The following is a 23,373-nucleotide window of genomic DNA, read 5'->3' as shown; positions in this document are numbered from 1 at the left end:
GAACGAGGAACGAAGTGACAAAGTGATATCAATCTGGAAAAGGTTATGTTATGACAGAGGAGGTAAAGATAATGAAATGCTGCTGTCAGGATCTGGATTTTATGAACGTGGATAGTAATTATAGCGGACGACTTAACTTCTATAACAACTCTTGATAACTTTTAGGAAATTAATTTGTGGACTGAAGTGAAACTCTTTGGAGTCTGTGCCTCTTCCTACATCCTCACAAAATAACATCATAACTACAGCCAAATAGGATGGTAGGGATTTCACAGTCTGCTTGTCATGACTCATCACAACCTGATGGAGCCATGAATTTAGCTCCCTACTGGTAAATATTGAAGGAGAATATCTGTCAGTTTGTGACCTTCAGCTCAAGCGCATTCAGGTTACGCAGAAGAATTTTTAACGTTCTCCACAGTGATGTAAAAGACTCACTTTCAGTTCTGTCAAACGCTTGTTGCCAAACTAGTTATTAAGTTTATTGGGCTTTTTTTTTTTACCAAACACCAAGGTGGTATGGGTTACTTTTTCCTTCACAATTGACAACTTTTTAAAATCGTGTTCATATTTAGGTTACCTTTATCTGATACGTGTTTTTGATGATCTGAAATATCTAAATGTGACAAAATAGGAAAACCAGTTTTCCGAGGCATCTAAATGAAATGACATCTATAAACATGTAATAAAAAGCAAAAGGGCACATTTTCATTGGTTTGAATAATGACTCTTTATTTTTAATCAAAAAAAAAAGAAAGAGCGGGATCTGTATTTACATGATTTTGGACATTTGTGAACAACAATCTTGTGCCAGAAACAAAAAGAAAAAAGGTCAATGACATTTGCTAAGACAGTTTCTATGCAACCGCGGTCATATTTTCCATCTTAGCAATCTTGAACTCCCTAGTAAATAGTTTATGTCTCATGAGCAGAGAGCTGCAGTGAGTCACGTAAGCTCAAATGTAGTTTAGATCTTTCAAATAAAAGTATGCTGGAAATCTTTCAGCAACTAAAACTTCCTTTAAAATGTTTAGATACGATTCTTTGTCAAAACATTCTTTGCTATGTACTCTATTAGTGTTAACTGTACTGACCTACAAAAAAAAAGGTTACTGTTTTTGGCATTTACATTTTTGTTCAAACAAAAACTTGAATAATTCTAATTTCCCTTTTTAGTTTCACGAGCAAATAGTTATTAAGGATAGAATTGGAAATGTAATAGTAACCTTTTTAAACAGTAGTTCACAGCTTCCCACCCAGTCATACAAGCTCGTTCCAGACCGTCCACAGAATTTACTTCTGACATTTGTCTTATTTACTGTATTTCTTCAGTAGCTATCCTCTTCATCATGGCAGCTGACCAATAAAGACCAGGCATAACTGAAAACAGCTTATGATTCAGCTTTCACCCTGAAAATCAGAGTTAAGACATTCTGACTGCACCATCGGAGCTACCAGGGTAACGTTGACGAGATGTGTTCTGTCATGATTTAAATTAATTATCGCACAACAGGATCTGCGTGAGACGAACAAGTGTTTCTTTCCTGTCGATGGCTATTTATGCCTGGGATCTTCACTGATGTACAAGATGTACAAATACAAGCTTTAATGCAGAGTCAAAGACAAGACAGGGAATGTTACAGTTCACCCAGCGAAGTGTTCAGGATGTTGTCGGCCACGCTCACTGTCCTCGCGTGTTACCAATGTAGACATGAACAGATTTCACAGCTTTTGATCGTTTTCATCATATAGATACCAAACAACATCACAGTAGTGTTGTAAACGGTGTGGAGCCACTGCGATCACCTGACACAAGAGATCAAAATAAAAGCTGCCCTTTCTCCACCCCTCCCCCCCGAACTCCCGGTTACCATGCCGAACCCGCCACCAGGACGATGTTTGACCCCAGACAGGAAAGTTTGGCCCACGACAAAGGAAAATGGGGGGAAAAAAAACAAGCTTCACAGAGGTTTCACTTTATTGAGACAATATTAGTGCACACAAACCACTTTTTTTCTTCAAAAATCCCATAAATTAGGAAGAAAACATGGAACAATTATGAAACAAGCAAGGAAAAAAGTGAATGTTAACCATGGTATACACCACGTCATACTGTAGTTTTCAACCTTTTTTCATTGTTGTTGTTTTATTTTTTTTCTTGTTGTTTTGGTCTACGTGTAAGTATGTGTTATGTTTATGACATGTTTTAAGCTTGGATGGATATTCCATACCTTTGTGGAAGGGTCAGGACTGAGATCCAGGCTGCTTCCCTGAGTTGTGTTCAACAGAAAGGGTTGCAAGCCTAAAAAGTCGACTATGTGGACGATTCGGGATTTTTATTTGTGCTTTTGATCAAAGTTGGCCTGATAACATTCCCAAGTAATGGACAATACTGTTTCCTACCTTATTCCTCTCCTATAAGGTACACAGAAGGTAAAGCCAAAGGAACAAAAGCTGCAAATTATAAAGTTTTGGTTACTGAAATCCCTGGATTTTTCTTTACTCTACAAGGGGGACGGGGGGCTATTTTAAAAATATATTTAATTTTTTTCCCTTTTTCTTTACAAGGTGGGTTGATTTTCTTCAACAACTTACAGAGGATTTTTGAAAACAATACAAATCTAGAGTTAACATGACTGTGAACTAACTGGATCCACGGCTGTTAGCACCAAATTGCAGCTTTGGAGCCTTTTAAAGCCACAGGTCTGTACAATGTAGTTTGTCCACAGTAACTTATAAAATAAAAAATTAAATAAATAAAAACTAGCAACGTTTTTTTCTCTGTCCGGCTGTTCCAGTTTCATCAGCTGCATACTAATAAGCCATGTAGTTAAATTTCGGTATCACTAATATTTACAAAAAAAAAAAAAAAATCTAACATAACATAAACTTAACACACAGTTATATTTTAGGTCCTAGACATGAAAGGAAGGAACACCAGGTCTGTACGGTGTTAGGGCCTAAGCTGATATGTACTGTATGTGTCTATGATGTCCTACGGCAGTGAGACATCTCTGCTCTGAGGTATATTTTGCTTTCAGGTGATGACACGATTTAAATATGCTTTCATCCTTCCTAAAAATGTCATCTAAGAAAGAAAAAGACAAAGCTGTTTTAATAAAGTGCTAGGCATTTCGTGGGTTTTTTTGTATTATTATTATTATTTTAAAAAAGCAGATAGCTGCTGCTGGTAATACAACAAATAATCTAAAATGTAAACTGAAAAATGCTGTGAAATCATCTCGATGTATGAGTTTTAGCAGAACAGGATGAGTACTTTCTGACATAAAAGTTTGCACACCTGCAGTTTGGTCTCCGTCTTGTTATCTGTCATTTTCAGGAGCGCTTCACTGCTAAATAGGAACGATATGCCTAGCGTGAGGGTACATTCAACCTAAAAATACTTCATTTTGCCCGCCATCGACCAAACCTTGCCACACCATTACAACCTTTATTTGCATTTTTTTTTTTTTTTGCATTTTGAAGAGGGTTAAAAACATGGCATTTAATAAAATTCTTCACCCATCTCAACATAAAAACAAATATACACCAGAAGAGGCCGGTTTTGGCATCTCATATGCTGTATGCCTTTGTGATAAGTTGACACCATACACTTATTTTACATGCCTCTGTGGGATTTGAAAAAATGCAAAGAAAGGAGAGTCAGGGGAGCAGCCATAGATCTTTTTGCTCAAAAGGAGATGGCTCCAGTTTAGATGTTTGTCTCTGCTGTGTCAGAATGTGTGATCGGTTTCTCTCAGCTGTTTTTATGTTATGAACATCTATTTGAGAGTGATATGTGTGTTGTTTTTTTCTTCTTTATTTTAAATGAATGTTTGTATAAGTGTATGTACTGTACGTGTGTGACTGTGGGGTGTATGCGAATTTGTTCGATTCTCACTCAGTCAATAGCTTGATCTCATTGGCCAGGAGGTTGTTGAAGTTGTACGCTGCGTCGGGGAGGTTGGGGAGATCGGACAGGGCGGAGGCTGGCGAGCGGCGAGGCGACGACTGCGAGGGCTCGGCCAGCTCGGGGTCGCTTTCGCTGGAAGACGAGCCCACGCTCATGTTGCAGACGGCCTCCGGCAGGGAGCCTCCGCCCGCGTTCACCATACACACCTCGGGCTCGCTGCTAGTCTCGCTGGTGCTGGACACGACGGACAGCAGGGACATCTTCCGAGTCAGGCGGCTAGGAAGCGTGGAGAGGGCAAAGTCAGCGATAATCCCCGCCACGTCGATCCCGCAGGCCTGGTCGAAGGCGATGAAGCCCACGTTGGCGTTGGCCTCGCAGACCACAAACGAGCCGTCGTTGAGCTGGAGGAGGTCGACGCCGCACACGTCCATGCCCAGGATGTTTGACACCTCGATGGCCAGCTGCTTGCCCTGCTCGCTCAGGGGGCACATCATCCCCACACCACCTAAACGGTCAGAGACACGCCAGGTCAGTGAATACACCAAACAAAAAAATTAACTCTGCGACTGGACTGATTGTCATCGATGTAGTAGTAAACCATGTGTGATGATGCATAAAAAAATATGAAATCTTTAAATGAAAGATATAACTGAAAAACTGATCTCCTTTCTTCACATCTCGCATATTTTTTCAAAAACCTTGTTCTGCTACATAAATAATCTGCCAACTGATGACCTAATTATGTCACAGGGCATCACGTCTTCATGCAGGCTAGCAGGACTCATGCGCTGACATTGGAAATCAGCCTTATCAACTTGAGTGCTGTGTCACCTTAAGTTCTCAGGGTGAATTAAACACAAGTGGTGATTCTGCACTACCACACATTTGGAGGGATACAGTCTGAAATGTTGTCTCCCATTCACTGATGACAGCAGAAGTGGAGTTAAAGCTTAGAGTAGGAGGAAGCTATTCACACATGAAATCAGGACATAAATTATTTACCTAATGACAGTGCTGGTGAGAAGCTTGACTACACTCGTCTGGTTTTACTATTATATTATGAACATTTAGTAAATGCACTCTAACCATCTGTTTCCTTGGCTCTTTACAGTTACGATTGGGTGCACAGATAAACACACAGACAATTTTTTTGATAAATGCCTTTTGTAGGGTTTGTAGCCATGAGCAAGGTTTTGACTTAATTCTGGTTGGCTGTTTTTCATTGGTCATTGATTCTCCTAAAATGAATTGAGTCTCTGGCACTGATATCACTTTTAAGTATAATCCACAAAATGTCAGCTGGGTTCAGGCCAGAGCCATTTCAGAATAAAAAATATTAGGCTGTTTTTTCTGTTCTAAAATCAAACTTTGGAGTTTTGGTTCTGTTCTGACCTTGAAGGCCGTTCAGGTCTCAACCACTTGGATGTTGAATTGAGGAGACGTTCAATAATTTAAACCTCCATTTTTACATTCACTTTTAGCAAAACACTAGGATTATCATATTAAAACAGACAGTCAACACATAAAAAAAACAAAGTACCTGAGATCTGGTACATTGTTTTCAGGTTTGAAAACTACTCATTGACTACTCGGAGCACACATCAGTCATTGTGAAAGTAACAGTTTTGTTTCAGTTGGCCATTACAATTTTCTTGAGGAGATATTTGACTAATGCATGTGGGCAGCTGTAGACGTCTTTTGAGCGTTAAGATTGAGACTTAAGATGGAGCCTGGAGTTTCAAACCAATGTCTTTTCATTTGAGGGCGCCGGATAATACTTGGACAGAATCAGGTGTTCTAAAAAAACACTTATTCCAAACACACATTAAAAACTAGTTTTGTGAGTGAATACGGTAGACTAGAATTTACCACAAAAGCTTCTGGAACCCCTTTGGAAAACCAGGGACTATATTTACAAGCCAGTTCTGTGGCAGGAAAAATCTTCCCTTACTGGTCCCAATGGGGGAAAGTGAGGCTTTACATCAGCACAAACACAAATGCCAGTAAATAAAAGACATAATAAAACAGCATAAATAAGAGTAGTTACATTTCTACATACCTATAAAAGTACAAATGCTATAATGTTGCACAATAGTTTAGAGTCCTTTGAAAGTAAACAACACTTTATGGTAGAGGTACTATAAACAATCAAATACATGCAAAATAATGAAATAAATAAAATAAATAATTGCAACAAATAAATGTCCAACAGAATATCTACAGAAGTGTGTGGTTTATCTGAAACTTGCTAAGGGACACTTGAATATTTGAATGTGTGTGTATAGTTTTGATTCAGTGTGGATTAAAGAAAAATGTTTAAAAAGAGACAATTACGGTAATGACATTATAAGAAATGCCTCCCAAAAAGGCACAAAAATTACTTTCGAGTGTATTTCAGCTTCTCTCTGAAAGTGTATGCTATAAAAGCCACCACAATAAAAACACAGAAGTCTGGCAAATTAAAGAACAGTTGAAACGAAGCAGAGCGGCCAACTGTAAGGATGAGGTAGTGAGGCATGCAGGGTAATTAAACGTGTGTGATTGGTGCCTCTCAGCTGTTTCCCTACCCAGGGAGCAGTTGCTCTGCATGCGTCCGTCGGTGGAGCAGCGTAGCATGGAGCCAACAACACGGCCGCCCACCAGCACCACCCGCACGTCACGGCCGTGAGACTCCTTCACATACTCCTGAAACAGGTAGGGGGTATCATGGCGGATCAAGTGACACAGATCCGTCAGGTGGTGTTTGTCGCGCGCCAGGAACACAGCCTTGCCTAAGAGAAGGAAGGAGACACTAAATGAGGAGAAGAAAGGAAAAATGAGCAACTCTTCAGGCTAACGTCACACACAGACTTGTTAAATAAATATTCATATATTTGCAGGAGTGGTTCATTATGAAGTGCGAGTTCAGGCTGAGCAGCTATTTTGCTTACAAGCAACTGCTCTCTGGTGAGCAACTCCCATTTCTCAAAGTGCTGACAGTACTCTCACAGCCTTTTCTCACAGAGCATAGAAGATGCCCGTTTTAATTAGCTCTGCCTCTTTACTGGACCGCTGAGCTGTTCCAACGATGATCACTTTATAGCTGTGGGATCATGTATCCAAAAATTGTAATTACTCAGTATTATTATCAGAATATATTGGGAAAAAGCCTCGATGCAAGTCAGAGGTATTGGTGTTGTGACAATTATTATAAGTTTTGAATTAACGCCCTCAAAATGAGATCACATTTTGGTTAGGACATTTTGAATCTGTCTAATGCTAACAAATAATACCCAAACTAGACATGTGTTTACAGGCCTTAGTATCTGAAGGAAGCTGGGTTTCAACCAGTGCAATGGTCAGCTAATAAGGAGACAACAACAAACCATAAAACATGTCACAGTTGTGGCTCAGCAGTGTCAGCTGTCCAGGACAACCCTACGTGATGGAAACCTCGGCTACCAAATACCACGGTCATTTCTTCATCAAGCCTCTAACAAAGCAATAGCTATAAATAGGAATCAGCTAATGGCTCTTCATTAAGAATGAGGGCTTTGTCGTAGAGGCGGTATATTAATGGCTCAAGCCCCTTATGAACTCAGGAAAAATGATGAAACTTAGCGCTCATTTGTTAACTAGAAACACAAATTATTAACCCGTCTTTACAAGAATGGGTTTTGTGTTTGCGGCAGCAGCGGAGTGGTAATCATTTAACACTCTGTCAATGAATTTCATGTCAGGGTGGGCTAAAACCCCTTTCATGTGGACATTTTAAAGTGCATTGTGGTGACCTGGGTGAATGACAGGAAAGTAATGGGCGTATCGCCTTACCTCTGTGGCCACGTGCGTTCTTCACCACCACCGGGTATCCCAGCGGCTCTGCCTCATCGATCATCTTACGGAAGTTGTCGTGGCCCCCTGAGAAATGCCCATCCAAACACGCACACAGAAACATCCACAACCACACATTAAAGCACATTAGGAGCTGCTCTTCCTCCTGTGACATGGTTCACACATCACAGCCAATCTGGCAGGACGAGCAGGGGGGGGGAAAAGAAGCATGTTGCCATGGAAACAAGAGTTACTCAAAACAGCGATGCTGTAGGAGTGCTGCCTGAGCTTGGATCTGTTGCCTGGGTTTGTAGAACAGAAGAGCAGAGTCACTGACCGATACATGTCATGTAAGGCAGCCAAGCATATCTGACAGTGATTTATAATGGCGGCTTGTTTTGCGATATGCTTCAGCTTCCTGTTTTGAATTGGGGAGGGAGTGCAATAAAAACAGGTTACATAAATGAAGGTTTTCTCATTTTCCACCCCTGATGCGGTCTCAAAGTCTTCATTTTCTTGCCTGCACTTACCTGGCATGCAGTCAAAGCAGCAGATGCAAACAACCCTGTGACTTTGCTCCTTCCTGGTGTGCTAAATCACATGTGTTTTCACTCAGACTAGAACAAAAAAAAGTGCCTGAAAGAGTTGAGGGAGATAGCAGATAACAAATCAACCAGTGAGCTGCTATGGTAGTCACTGGTAGAGGCAGCAAAGCAATTGCATGTTTTATTTTGGAAAATGAAAGGGCATGGGGAGGTGCTGGTGGGGGTGCTGGTTACATAAGCTCTCCAGCTGCTCTGCATGCATCGCTTGCCCTTCTGTGCTCAGAAACACATGGAATGTAGGCCAAACAGCCCCCGCTCATTCTTTTTTTCCCCCACTGTCTCTATCCTTCCTTTTCTGCTCTCATGAAAACCACAGTAAAGCAGTTTTTTTTTTAAACACAAAGAAATGTGCACTGTTAGAAAAATCCACAAAGCACAATAAATAAACACGAGAGGCTCTGCTGTACTCCTCGTCTTCTTTTCATTTATCAAAACTTTGTTAGGTTTGTGGCCTAGGTATTTCCTGTTTAAGCAGGAAATACCTATGCAGGCTTATAAAGTGCCTTCCACAACGGTTCATACATGGTTTTCTCAATTTTTCAAAATTAAAAATCTGAAGAAAAAAAATTGCATTAATATTAATTATTATAAATAGGGTTGTTGTTCTGTTCTGTTGGTTCTCTGCATATTTTCTTCTAAACGTTCACAGTACTTAGCTCAATTCTTCTACCAACCAACTCTGACCAGCTTCCCTGAGCCTCCCGAAGCAAAGTTTCCTGCAGCATGATGCTGCTTCTGCCATGTTTCACAGTGCATTTAACAAACTCTACAGTGTTGTTTTTTTTTCCTTAATTAGCACTCTGTATCTATAGTCTATTAGATTAAAGCCCAATAACATACAATAAAGCTTATGTTGGTCATTTAATACTGTGACAAAATTTAAGAGGTGTGATTACTTTCTCAAAGCATTGTACAATGAAAATACAAGGTTTCATAATGAAGCTGAAGGAGAAGCTTCATATCATGTTTGCTGAATTTTTACAACTTCTTACAAGAAAACCTGATGATGGCGCCAGGTTTTATCTAAAGAAACATTTCATACTTTTTCCACAACTCTTGCACAATTTGTTTCTTTAATGGATTTCAGGTTTCGAACATGGTCACCATAATGTTTGTTCTCATACTGGGAAGTTGTAAAAGTGCTTTTTACAACTTGCTTTGCTTGTTGTTGTCAAAAAAGAAGGTCTAAAAAACATTTTTACCGTAAGAGTAGGTGTCAGGAAGAGGGACCCCATGGCCAGCCAGTTCCTGAAATGTCCAGAATTTGTTGACACAGTTGAGTATGGCCTGGGGCCGGTTGATCAGCCGGCAGCCCATCTTCTCCAGGTGGCGCAGCACGGTAATGTCACTGTCCGACTGCACCCAGGGCGTGGGGACTCGCACTAACACCACCTGAGGATAAGATGTCACCAATTCCTGCTCCACCCGCAGACCTAGAGGAGGATCAGGAGGAAGGGTTGATGAATAACGGGTAAAAATAGACTAATATTAATCAAGAATCGGGTAAATATTGATGTTTACAGTGGTTGGCTGATTGTTCAAAGGTTTAAATAAAAAAGTTGTTTCACTCAAGCCAATAAATATGCAAGAACTCTTAAGTTTTTGTGCTTTTCCTATTTTATCACAAGAGAGCACATCTCCAGTTGGAAAACACACGAAGCAGAAAACATCAAACTGCACAATCTGCTCAACATCTTCGGTGTTTGTTGCTGTTTGACCCTCTGTTATCTAGAAACTACAGGTGCGAGCAAAATGCATGACTTGTTTTCTGTGTTTAGACGTCAAAAGGCCATGCAGCTGTATTTACACGTTTATTTTCCTGGTCACATATGAAGTCTGGAAAAAATGTTCAAGGGCTTGGATGTCTGGCGCAAAAGAAAAGCTGACTCCACCTTTGGAAAAACGCATTCAGACTCAGTTTTCATATGAGTAGAAGGAGTGAGTCGGTCAGAACAGTGCACCAAGCAGAGACATGCAGGGACTGCAGCGAAGACTGCACAACCTGATGATGCATGTCCTGAAAGTCCCTCCTGCCTTGGCTCTCAGAAGTACTGCAATATGCAGCTCATAGACCAATAACTAAACATATTTAGTGATATAATGGATTCACTATTCTGTGGATTCAGTGTACCTCTGAACCGCTGAAATGCCAGGATTGCATGTCTTGATTTTAAAATATGCACTCAAATAAAATATCCATGATATATTGGGCTATAATCAAGTCCAGTCTTCCATTCCTTGTTTAATATGCGGTGCCATTTGTAAACTTACATAGTGAAACACTCAACAGCAATAATTTTGGTTATTTAGCTTATCAAAATAAATTATTTTATTTTTAAAATAAGTTTAAAAAATTATATTTTCACCATGTCATTCATTTATTTATTAATGTCACAGTTTGAAGCTAAATATTTAGAAAGTTAAATATTTAGCTCCGGACTAAAAATGTTGTTAGCAAGCTACATATTTAGGTTAACAAGCTAAATATTTACTTTCAAGCTAAATATTTATTTAGAGAGCCAAATAGTTAGCTTACAAGCTAAATAATTACCTCCAAACTGGTTGCTAACCAAATTTGGTTAGCAAGGTAAATAGTTAGCAAGCAAATATTTAGTTGGCTAACTAAATGCTTAGTCTGCTAAATAATATCTTTGAGATAAGTATTTAAATTGAAGCTAAATAAATATTTAGATCGCTCATTAAATATTTAGTTTGAAACTGCGACATTTATAAACGAATGATTAACATGGTGAAAATATCAATTCCCATTGTTTTTCTCTTGTGACCAGCTAAATAACACAAATTATTGCTGTTAATTTTTGTCTGTGTAATTTCACAAACGACACCCCGTAGTTTAACAGTCAAATACTGTCTTAATGAAAATGGTGACCAGGATCTAAAATGTTTAGCTCTGCTCTATTGAAAGTCAAATCGACCTTGGCTTCCAATGCCTCAGCCTGACACCACTTTTTCTCATGCAAATTTGAGCTGAGGAACAAAAGGCTATCTGAGCACGTCTGAATTGGTCACTGATCAACCGTTTCAATTCAGGGCAGAACGAAAACAAGGGGGGAGTACACAATCTTGTGAAGTATATTGCCGGCGAAACAGAAACTACACAGATTTGGCTCAAAAAGCACCTGTAAGCTTCCTTCTAGAAACGACTAGCGCTAACACCCTTCTGAAGCTTCACAACAGAATCACATGAGTGGATCGCTTTGATATTTGCAGCACAGATGGCATATTCATCGGCCATGGACCACAGTTTGGCAGCATTTCATTGGAAAATTATTGTATTTTTTTAGTTGGCATGCAGGAAGATTTTTCAGCCTGTGATCACAACAACTCGTTTGGACAATTGGAAAGAAGATGTGTGTATTTGCAAGTTCTCCGAGTCCAGACAACAGGAGAAGAAGACACATTTGCACAATGCATTCACTATGATGCGAGTTTTAGCCCTCTTCCAAGCTGCAGGCTTTTCAGAGAGACGAGACAAAGCATGCGGAGATCATTAGAGGTCAAAGAAACTCAGTGACTGCGGCCCAGACAGTTACTGACATGTTAGCAGATGAATTTGTGTGTGGATTTATTTTTCTACGTATTGATTTATGTAAACAGGTAAAAAGAGGAAATGATTAAAGATGAAATGAACACCAATCAAGAATGTCTTGAAGAAAACAGGAGGGCAGTGTTAGGAGGGAATGTGTCGCATTAAAATAGAAGAGCATGATGAAGCCATGAAAAGATCCATGCCCCTCCTGTTTTTCCTCTTCCTCGTCCCCTTCCTCTTGACGATCTCGGCAAAGAAGCGGGAGGATTCATTGCCTCTCTCCATTCAGCACTCTCACAAACACTGGTGGTTTTTGCAGGCACCATGAGTGCTGTTACAGTGGGAAGTGTCAGGGGATGTGCTCTCATGGTTTTTGACAGACAGTATTCACAGCTCTCGTCTCCGTCTCCAGGGGGACCAAACAGAGACCAATGAGCAAGCCGGATGAATCAGCCCTATTCATCGGTGCGAGTGTTTGTGTGCTTTTTGCTGTCTGTCATGTGACCGTCATAAAAAAAAACTTAGCAATTTATCTGGATAATGATTCAAGAATACAGTAGTGTTCTAGGAAATACAGTCGGTTTATACTAAAAACTGAGAGGGCTGTGTTTTATTGTTGGTTCCGCCGATCAAACTGTTTCCACTTTATTCAACGGACTGTGTAGATTCGTCCCATTTCCATCCTGACCAACAAAGCTTTAAAGAATAGCAGGCATTCTATACATGCCACTGTAACGTCACAAAGCAGACTGACAAACGCTGTACTAGTGTGTCTGTCCATTCTGAAAACACTGTAATTCAGTCTCACTTAAGCTTACTAAACCCTTTTTCTTTGGTTTGATAGCAAACTAAACAGCTGCCTCTTTTAGCTGCTACATGTGTTTAAATCTTCATACCAGCAGCAAACATGAGACCAGATTAAATGAAAGAAATCCATGGATTGTTTTAATATTTACATAATTTAAATTAAGGCACTGAAGACATAGTAGATGACTACGAAATGTGACTAAAAATGAGTAATGAGTTACACAAAACCGAAGGAGCCGGGAAGAATATTAATTACTAGATGCTATGCTATGCTAAGGAGATTCTAACACTTTCAAATTGTGATATTTTGATTTAGTAAACCTACTATAACTGATTGCTTTAATAAATGACAGTTTAGGACATGTTTTATACTTTTACAAAGCATTGACTGACCACCGGCGTCAAGTAACAGCAAGCAGCTCAATGTCAAAAAAGGCCTGCTGAAAAGTTGCTACCTTATGCCTTCGAGCACTTTTGGTGAAATGCCAGAGTAAGTGTTGCACTAACTAAACTGTTTAGAGGAGCTGCCAGAGGAGAATGCATAATCCCACTCAGAAAGAGTGGGATTAAATATTCGTTTAAAGCTTCACATAAGTGACATTCTGAATGTGTCAGGTAACGGACATTTTTCCTCCAAACAAAAAGATAAAAGTTTTTTTATCGTTGGATATTTTTCATGACAACTTCATCATGCACATATTTTTGCTTGTGTTTAGTCGTCATTTAATCTTTGTCATTTATAATGTTTAATTATCATGATATTGTTTCTCAAAGTTATATCCTATAGATGCTGTTTTACATCAGGCATAGGGCTTGCTAATAAAAACTACCCTGAAGGTAAACTCTGGTACATTTTTACTGAACTTCTCAGCTGTTTATTGATGAGTGCATTTCTATCATTTACAAGAAGACAAAGAGCAGTACCCACTATTATTAAAAACATATGGCAACATGAAATCTACCAGTTTCAAGGAGGAGCCGATTGCTCCTGCAGACCTGACTTACTAACCTGCTGATATCAGCTTGTTACACTGGCATTGCGCTATAAAAAACAGAATGAGATAAAATATCCTGAATAGCCCTGTTTATTTGAAAATCATTTCTACACTTAGCAAGTATCTATCCTATAGTTTTCTTTCATCCTATAGGTTTTTTTTTTAAGTTTGTGCATAATTGAGATATTATTTAAATGTTATCAATAACATTATAGCTATATTAGTCAAGATGTTTAAAATTTTTAAAAGTGGTAAGAATAATTCCATCTTTTTTTGCTTCAAATAAAGCAGTTTAGATCAGTAAACAGTTTTTGTTCTATATATATATATATTTTTATTAATGCTGTGATACTTTGTACTGACTTATGCCTTTGCAGCTCTATGTTGTTTAAGATAACGGAAATTCATTTCGTTTCTCACTATTAATATTGTATTGTATTAATAATCAATACAACTTAGATGGAGATTGAGTAAACTATATAGTAAGTATGGACATGTGTTAGCAGACTAACGAACAGAAGAACTTAGTATTAAAAAAGAGTATTGTAAATATTGACCTATAATGTAAGCTTTATTACATTGCAACGTGGCTGGTTGTACAGAAACATCACAAATTACTCGCATTCCAGCTTAAGCAATTATTTTTGTATTAGAAAATATAAAGTTCAAAGGCTTTAAGTCTAGTAATCATTAAGTAAACATTGCTCTATTGTCTACTTGCAACCATACAAATTCCTTATCTAAATGCTTGGTCTAACTTGGATCATATGATCAGAGAGTAAATAGTGTGATCCTTTTCAGCGATGAGACTTTCAGTTAACGGTGATTTGGCAGTCTACGCTGCCTTTATGATGTCATCATAAACAATTAAATACTGTACAACAACTGAGAAGCATATATATTTAGCTTAGTTTAGTTTAAGCCTAAATATGGAAATATGTGGTTTCCGAGAAAATTTATTTTATATCTAGATAAGAAAAACAACAAGATAAGAACTTATTTGCGAAAACCAATAAAATGCAAATGGATCCTTTCTGGGCTCAATGTTATCTTTAGCAAACTGGACTACATTTGCAGCTTGGTTAATAAAATAGGTCAGATCACAGCTCTGCAATGAGACAACACAAAGTAACTTAAACATAGCATCTGTTTGAATAGACTGAAGATGTAAAAAAATAAAACAAATACCACTAATAATTCAAGCAACAAATACTCGGTGTTAACCTTATCATAGTTGTTACAAGTTGAGACACTACTTCCTGAAAAATAAAGCATTATTTTCATAACACTCCTGATGCTCACATAGCTGCCGGTGGTGAACAAAGTTCACAATATCTCTATCTTCCATGTTCACTGGCACAGACATGCTGCATTTATCATCAGTGGGTAATGCTACGCCCACTGCCACGCACCAGGAACACAGAGGCTTATGAAAACCATTCATGTCAGGGCTTTAATATATCCAATCATGGGATGTGAAATGCTGCTCGCAGACTGGGCTGCTGGGTTCAGCTGTTTTATGCCAGCGGAGGTTATTTGTCATCAAAAACAACTAGTGTTTCCGCTATTAGAGATGCCTCCATCTACAGACACACTGAAACCATTAAACTGGGCCAGACTTGGATCGTAAGCTGGTCCTGTCTAATTTATAACACTAATAAATCTTTGTTAATTCTGCTCTTTGCTCTGGTTTTGCATCCCAATCCACGTGTATTTTCATGCCGTGTCGTAGAATCCAAAAAGTCCTTTTTTTCCGATCTAAGTTTAAATAGTTGATCTATACGATCTATAGTTGATCATATAACACATGCATTTTGTGACTTCCCATGTAGGACGCCTTCGTCACAGACAATCTGTCCACTCGTTCTTAATCTGTGATGTCAAGCCAAGGCTCAAGAGACATTTGTACAGACACTTAAGCCAGTATGGATTACCAGCCAAACTAAGAACCCTGTTCGTGAGTATCCCACTAAGCCACATATCTAGACAGTGATCCACCTAGAAAAGGTGAATTAACTCATGTGATCTCTCAATGGGTATTTAGGATATTTAAACATTCCTATTTATTCACAGATTAGCCTAGTTGTTGGGTCAGATTGCTTTGTGGCTGACTCTCTTTCCACTTTTAAAGATGCCTGGTAATTGCATGCGTACATCGTCAACATGGCTGACAAATGCAACAAGCTCGTTCGGCAGGACTATGTGTGAGACCCATCCCAACCCATCCTGCATTTTCTCCCATCTATTCACCCTTTGCTAATTTCAAACTGCAGCATTTATGTGCTAATTTAGACCCTCACACCTCTCATCCAGTGACCCAGCCCCACTTCACACCATACTCACAAATTCCATGTGAATCTGTTTATTTTAGAGTTGCTCCTTGTTACTATCAGTTTACCAAGGCCTTCTGCTCCATATGAAATGTTTTGATCCCAGATACAGAATCCACATTGGCAGTACAGACATACCAGTCAGCAATCAACAACAATTGACAGTCAAAATATAGTTCTGACTGTTCTTCTACCAAAGCACTTTCAAAACTGTTTCAGTTTGATACATTTTAACTAGGACCAAAATAGACTGTACTAAATTTGAATCTGTCCATGTGACCCGATTGTACTGGACTGGCTACATTTCAATTCAATGAACTGGAGCCGTTTATCTCGAAAAGTCCTTGATATGACATTTGTTGTTGATTAACTTTAGCTGTGCATACTAACTGAAGTAAATTATAAGCAAAAGCCCTGAAAATATCAACATATGGTGATGCTATAGCTGCATTGAGGCAGGGTGCATTGCCTGATTATACATCTGAAATAATTGCTTGAATTAAGAACGCTATACATTGCAGCAAATGTAAAATCCAAAAAAACAGAGTGACGTAAAAAAATAAAATAAAAAAATAACCAAAGGTACGTTTCCAACGCATGGATTACCTTGTAAGTATCAAATATATGTTTAAGCATATCCAGCTGATTAGCTTATATGAGCGGGAAATGCAGCACATTCAGCAGAATTAAATCAAGCGTCATCTCTTCCGTCAATCAGCAGGCAGTCTAGCTTGAAAGTGGGTTAGGCGGTCACTGCTGTGCTGCTCCTCTTCCTCTCTAGAAGAGCAGACCGGGCAAGCCATGCTTGGCACCGGCCTGGTCGCAAAACAATAACTACCCGCCTTTAAGCAAAGCAAGAAAAAACGTAAACACGTAGCAATCCGTATCAAAACGCATAATCCACTTAAAACATGAGTTAGCTCGGTGATACTTGCCTAGCTGCCCTTGGCTGATCGTCAGCACGATCTGATCCATGAGAAGGTAGCGGAATTCAACATCCTCGTCGGCGCAGCGCTCCTTCAGAGCCCGATGGATCTGGACCTGAGGGTACTCCTGGCTGATACGCCGGTCGGTCACGAACCAAACCCGAGAGCACATTGTTTGTAGTGTGGATTTGCTAGCGAAACAGCTGAAAAATACGCCGTGGAGTGGAGAGAGGTGGTGGTGGGGGGTTGGCAGGCAGGTGTGTGGTGGGAGCGCGGGATCCGGGCGGCAGAGATGCTCTCACAATGGAGGCGAGCGGCGAGAGCTGGCTGAAAATGTGGCTTAAAAACAAGACCACTTGCTCAACCGCTGTCTGGACCGAACCGGCTCGGGTGAAAACTGTTCAGTATATCACCTTTGTTTTCCGTTGCTTCCGGCCATTTAGTCTGGTCGTGGATTGGATCGTCGAACTCCAAGAGAGCGAGAGAGAAAAGAGAAAGAAAGTAGTTCGAGACAAGAGACGAAAGAAAACGAGGGTGTTTTCGCCTCCCTTTTCAACCGAGACGCAGCTTTCCTGCCACCGAGGCAAACAAAGCTAGAGCCTCGCCGCTTCGGGTTCCCGGCGGAGGAGTCGAAACCGCTACAGAAGAAAAAAAAAAAAGTTTCTCTTTCAACGTAACAGCGACTATCAAAATCAGCGAAACTGAAACAAGCTAACTGATGCAACAACTATCTTTCTGGTCCGTTTGGCTGCTATCCACGCGGTGTTGGTGCTGAAAAGTGCACGCGCTTTAGTTTACAACTCCACTCCTCCGCGTCGTCTCGTGCCCTGCCCCAAAACAAAGGCTCGGACGGTGGGCGGCCAATCACAACTCGTGGAGAGTCTCGGTGTCCACGCAGCAGCCGGAAAAGGTGGGCGAGCCTCGATCACTTGAGCCAATGAGGGAAGAGAAAACGTAACGAGTGGGGGAGAACAGAAGGGCTCGAGACTAGTGGTGGCGCGCGGAATGCAGCGAGAAACACTGCTCGAGACGTCTGCAGGGCGCACGAGACCGCGCATTCTCCGAACCGGTTCAGACCAGCCCTGTGAGGAGCTTTTGGCTAACCACGGCCTTCTCCCCAAAGCGCCGGAAATGAACTAAGGTCATTACATGCCAGAAATACCACAACCTCGCGCCTTTTCTAATGTTACGTATTAATTTCAGGAGGCAGAAAGTGGTTTATTTAAAAAAATAAGTTGCATTTTGATTTGGCTATTGTTTACCAACGCCATCTGGGGACATATATGTCGACTGGGAGAAATTATGCCACTGACCCACTTCTCCCTCCCTCCCCTCTTTTTGTGTAGACGAACTACTTGGTTACTGCTATTGGATAGAGCAAGATCTCTAAAAGCAGGACACTGCATGCATATATTTGAATTAACTTTTTAATAACACCAGTGTCCTACACAGGGTATAACTCGGAAGATATTCAGTTGTCAAGTTACCCCAGTCCACAACAAATGTCATTTTGAGGCACTTTAGAAGACAAACAGCTCTATTGTGGTGGATATAAAAAGTATACACCCTTATTAAAATGGCAGGTTTCTGAGGCTTTGTGCATTATTTATTTATGAGATTTATCCTGTATTACTCAGCAAATCTGTCGGGTGGGGGAATAAAAAAAATAAAAGAGCTGCAATAATCTGGTTGCATAAAGTGCATAACTCTTTGCTGAAACACATTTTGATTAACTTCCAGGATGCAGGCTTACGATTCATTAAGCAGATATAATATTGTAATGGAAAATTTTATAATGTGCTCCTCACCCCTCTTCTGCTTTAGGTATTTCTACATAATCTTATCATGAGATTGGTCAAGCTGCTCTCACATAAACGTCTACAGTGTCATATAACAGCAGGGGAGAGCTCCTTGATCCTGGAGACTATCTAAGTGTTACTTCCCAACGTAGAACTTATCTACCCTCTTTAGCATGAAAGAACAATCCCCTTTCCTTAACAATAGACAAATGGCAAGACCATCTGTGTTGGGCTCCACAGAATCCCTGGTACATCACAATCAGGGATTCACGCATCTGGTCCAATCAAGTCTCTCTTCTCTGACCAGAACTTGTAAAAGGAAGCCAGATCCACTGTTGGTCAGAGCAGACTTGACAGACTCCTTTGACTCTGTATTTCTGTTCTCACCTTGCAAGGTTTTTAATAAATTTCTTATTTCTTCTCATCCAGACTCTTGTTAAAGTAATTTCTTCCATGACAAATATAAAAAATATCACTTTAAAAATCATCCATCAATTGTCTATCTTAGTGTTGCAGCATTGCAGGAGTGCTGTTGCCTATCTTCAGTGGTTACTGGGCAGAAGGTGGCGTAAACCCTGTACAAGTCATCAGTCCAACACAAAGACACACAGCCATGCACAAACCCATACCTAAGGGCAATTTAGAGTATTCAATTGACCTACCGGTCATCATGCTTTTTGGACTGTGGGAGGAAGCTGGAATACCTTGAGAGAACCCACCCATGAACAGGGAGAACATTTAAACTTCATGCTCAAAGACCCTATGTCGCATGGATTTGAACCCAGGACCTTGCTGCAAAGCAACAATGCTACCATCTGAACCACTGTTCATGCTGACCATGTTTTTGCATGTTTCCTCTGGGGTTTTGAACATTTGTCTTTGGTGATAAACTCCATGTCAAAGGTTGGAAGGCCTCCCACACTGAAGAGGGATTTGATTATTTAATAGCAGTCTAAATATAAAAATCAACAACAGAATGGCCAGAAAATTAATGTTTTGGAATGGCCACAGTCCAGAGTTTAATTTGACTGAAAATCTGTGGAGCCATATTGAGATATTTAAGCATGATTATTTGGGTATTTATATGTAAGATGGAGAATTTAAAATTGTATATACTGGATTTGACAGGTGAGCCAGTGAAAATATGCTATAATGGAAGAAATATTATTTCTCCTTTTAGTTCTCATTAATACCCTTGCTGAAGCGTTTTGGATGAATCGATGGCTTATTGCTGGGTTGTTTTTTTTTTTGCAGCTTTTTGAAGATGAGTCGTTGCAGTTGCCCAACCTTATAGAAATGCATGGACTAGTTCTTCTGCCAGTCGAAGAAATTTTACAAAATCACCAAGTGGAATTTTATGGCAACATCTCTTATCTTTACACTTAATTTCCAATAGGAATTATTTTTGTTATTTAGGGGCACTTCTCTAAAGGGACTATAGGCTGAAAACATCAACAGTACAAGTCATCAGTCTTGTGACAAAACTAGAAAAAGGACAACATTGCTCATAAACAATTACAATAAAAACAGAAAGTGGGAATGCCCCAATAGACAGATTGCAATGGTCATAAATAACTGGTATTAGGAATATATTTTTTAGTTAAATGTATCAGTACCAGCAGTGTGCTGCTTCAGCTTGACACACATGGCATAATCCATGTGTGTCAAGTATTTTACTATTTTTTTCTGTTGGACCTTCTCATAGTGTATATTTTGTGAAAATAACTATTGAATAAACATGAAATATGAACACGAAATCTAATTTATTTGAGACAGAAACTTGCTTTCGAACATTGCATGGCAGCTAGATTTGAACAGTAACTAAATGAACGGAAAAAGACCTTATTAACCTTCTGTGCCATGTCGGGGCAGCACTGCGAATTCACAGCAGTATCGCGAGATTTCATGATGATGCATGGTCCCAGTCTCCTGGCATCATGCAGCATCGTGACCATAAAAGCATTACACAATAAATGCATGTCAAAATCTTAAAGTAGTTATATTTAGGTGTAGTATTTTGCAAATAACACGTTATTGCAGTACATATTTGCGCTAGGTTATGGTGGATTTTTTTTAAATTATATGTTCCGTTTTTATATTAAAAAGTAGTATTTATTTAATGGTTGCCTGCTGTAATACAAAAGCTACGGTGTTTTTGTATCTTTTTCCCCCCACAGAAATAGCTACTATGTTTCGGTCTACTTTGCTGCATTCTCCACACTACACGTTGCAGTGCCGTAGACGAAACAGGATCAAACCGGGTCGAACCGGTCCGCCTGCAGGCTCAGCAGCAATAGTTAGAAGAGGCTGTGACAGGACATGCTCCTTTTAGCATCCCGCAGTCAAGCATACTTCTGGTTTTAAAATAAAACGAGGCGTCCCCCTTGTTTTATCAGATTCAGAACAGAGACAATTGTGAGGAAATGTTCGCTAACAGCTGGTGGAAGTATAGCTCATCTTTCAGGAATCGTGTCAGCTCGCTTGATGCTGACGTGGTTCGTGCAGCTGTTAACCAGCTCCGCGCTACAAAATGACACGTTAGATGACGTTGTAAAAAAATGCCCACAAAGAAGTGTTTCTATATACCCAGTACACATCAGAAATCAGCTCTATTGTCCCAAGATTGCTCTCAGAATTGGTTAACGTGGTTGAAAAGTAAAATAATATGAACAAACAAATGGAAATAGCCTATAATATTTTGTCAAAGAAGTGTTTGGTGGTGTTGGCGATCTATATATTAATCTACTTTTAATTTGAAAATATATGTGAGATATTTTAACGGAGTTATTTACTACAAGTTTCATTACTTGTGAACACATGTAGTCCACTTCCCATGCCTACAGGGACCTCTAGTGGCAGATCGATAAATTACATTCTCTCTTTCTCTGCTCTCTATGCTTGACATATTTTGACATTGGAAAATCTCAGTTTTAGATAAATAAAAAGTCTAATGGAAACTATGTTTTGATGTATGACATCTTGCTCATATGTCAAAATGTATTTGTATTACATACATTTTTGTATGTAAAGACTTATATGACAAACCTATGCTTAAATGTTGTGGTTGAGACTATATAACAAAATCCCATATTATACATTCTGATCATCATGATATAAGCAGCTGAAAATGTAGGAAAAAATAAAGAATTGCATATAATCACTTGCATGGATTTACAAAAGCGTTGGCAACATGGTCACAGAAATATGAAATAGCTTTTTGTCAGCTGGATGAAAGAAGGCTACTACACTTTTCCTCTTTCTTCAATCAATCAATCAATCAATCAAATTTTATTTGTATAGCACATTTCAGCAGCAAGGCATTTCAAAGTGCTTTACATCATTACAAACACAGAATCACAATGCAATATAGAATCAATCATTAAGTCAAGTTCCATCAATAAATTTGTAATTGATTACATTTCAAATACAATTCTAAACAGATGGGTTTTCAGTTGAGATTTAAAAGAAGTCAGTGTTTCAGCTGTTTTACAGTTTTCTGGAAGTTTGTTCCAAATTTGTGGTGCATAGATGCTTTCTTACAGTGACTCTCAAATATAAACATACCCTGGATTAAATACCGGGTTATTTATCAGACCATGATAAATAACTGAAAAACTCTTTCAATTTGACCTTGTGAATAATGATACTGAAAAGCAAATAAATCTGTTTGGGAGGAAACGGTGCATGAGATGCAAATGCTGCAAAAGCCTTGTTGCAGTGGTGTGCACTGCATTAAAGTAGAGCTTTGTTGAGTCACCAGCTGACTGAGCTCAGCATTCAATATTTTTTCTGTTCACTTTAGACCTGCCATCAATGAAAAAAGCTCAGTTGTTCTAGTTTGATTTATTCGTAACATTTGAATCTTCGGCCTAAAGCCGGTGTTTGTAGAGATGTTACAAATTATCAAAAGGTTTTCAATATACTAAGATTCAAACAGAAATGCCCAGGGGGAATATGAACCCAGGACTTTAAAGGTAGTAGTCATAAAAACTCCACAGAAGAGCAATACATCTCATTGCATTGCTCACAAATGCTTGCCCTGCAGTGCAGTGACAAATGCTATGCAATTGTAAATGCATAACATAGGCAATTGCAATAAGACAAGACTAAATCTGGGCAAACAAGTTGTCAAGATGTTGAGACAGGCATTAAAAGAGTTCCTGGTTGTGTTCTACATTCAATGACAATTGACTTTACATATTTGGAGTAGGGTTAAAACACAGTTATTTTCTCCCAAAGAAAATATCCAGTCTTAAAAGAAAAATCTTGTTGGAAAATGTATTAAGGACAATAAAACCAAGCTTCAAATAATTCTATCTCTGACTTCCAAGGATTTTATATGGCACAAAAACAGCACTGCAAATCACTAAAAGAACACCCTACACACAGTGAAACATGTTGCTGTCTGCATTGTAAGGTTACATTTTCACATGAAGCTGAAGTTTTTTTGTCAAAGTGGGTGAGGCTATGACTAGTTCAAAAAATATTATTTGGTTTTAACAAACAATCTTTAATGTTCTGTTGGAAAGCAAGCACAGAGTAGATAAAAACTATCAAACACATCATAAACTGCTTATTTAGAGACATAATTTCTGAAGGTGCCATTGACACAAAATTGCCACCAGATGTCAGTAACAA

General features: G+C 39.3%; 1 protein-coding gene across 1 annotated transcript; it reads right to left on the bottom strand.

Annotated features, from left to right (window-relative positions):
* Positions 1-1,077: 1,077 nt before the first annotated feature.
* On the bottom strand, positions 1,078-17,825 carry rimkla (ribosomal modification protein rimK-like family member A). The gene is made up of 5 exons (XM_028011552.1): positions 16,946-17,825; positions 9,531-9,761; positions 7,724-7,810; positions 6,481-6,684; positions 1,078-4,418 (listed from the first exon to the last, which is right to left on the bottom strand). Exons 1-5 carry the CDS (start codon positions 17,106-17,108, stop codon positions 3,898-3,900), a joined length of 1,206 nt encoding a protein of 401 aa, XP_027867353.1. The 5' UTR covers positions 17,109-17,825; the 3' UTR covers positions 1,078-3,897.
* Between the last annotated feature and the right edge of the window lie 5,548 nt (positions 17,826-23,373).

Source organism: Xiphophorus couchianus, chromosome 1, assembly GCF_001444195.1.
Source record: "Xiphophorus couchianus chromosome 1, X_couchianus-1.0, whole genome shotgun sequence".
NCBI lineage: Eukaryota > Metazoa > Chordata > Actinopteri > Cyprinodontiformes > Poeciliidae > Xiphophorus > Xiphophorus couchianus.
Note: the sequence above shows the minus strand (reverse complement) of the source record. Positions and strands in the feature narration are given on the sequence as shown.

Excerpts from the sequence above, each read along its gene's own strand:
- rimkla (XM_028011552.1), bottom strand. The coding sequence starts at position 17,108 with ATGTGCTCTCGGGTTTGGTTCGTGACCGACCGGCGTATCAGCCAGGAG. Across the intron at positions 6,685-7,723 it reads GAACGCACGTGGCCACAGAG|GCAAGGCTGTGTTCCTGGCG; the intron begins GTAAGGCGATAC and ends TCCTTCTCTTAG. Across the intron at positions 4,419-6,480 it reads GCAGAGCAACTGCTCCCTGG|GTGGTGTGGGGATGATGTGC; the intron begins GTAGGGAAACAG and ends CTGACCGTTTAG.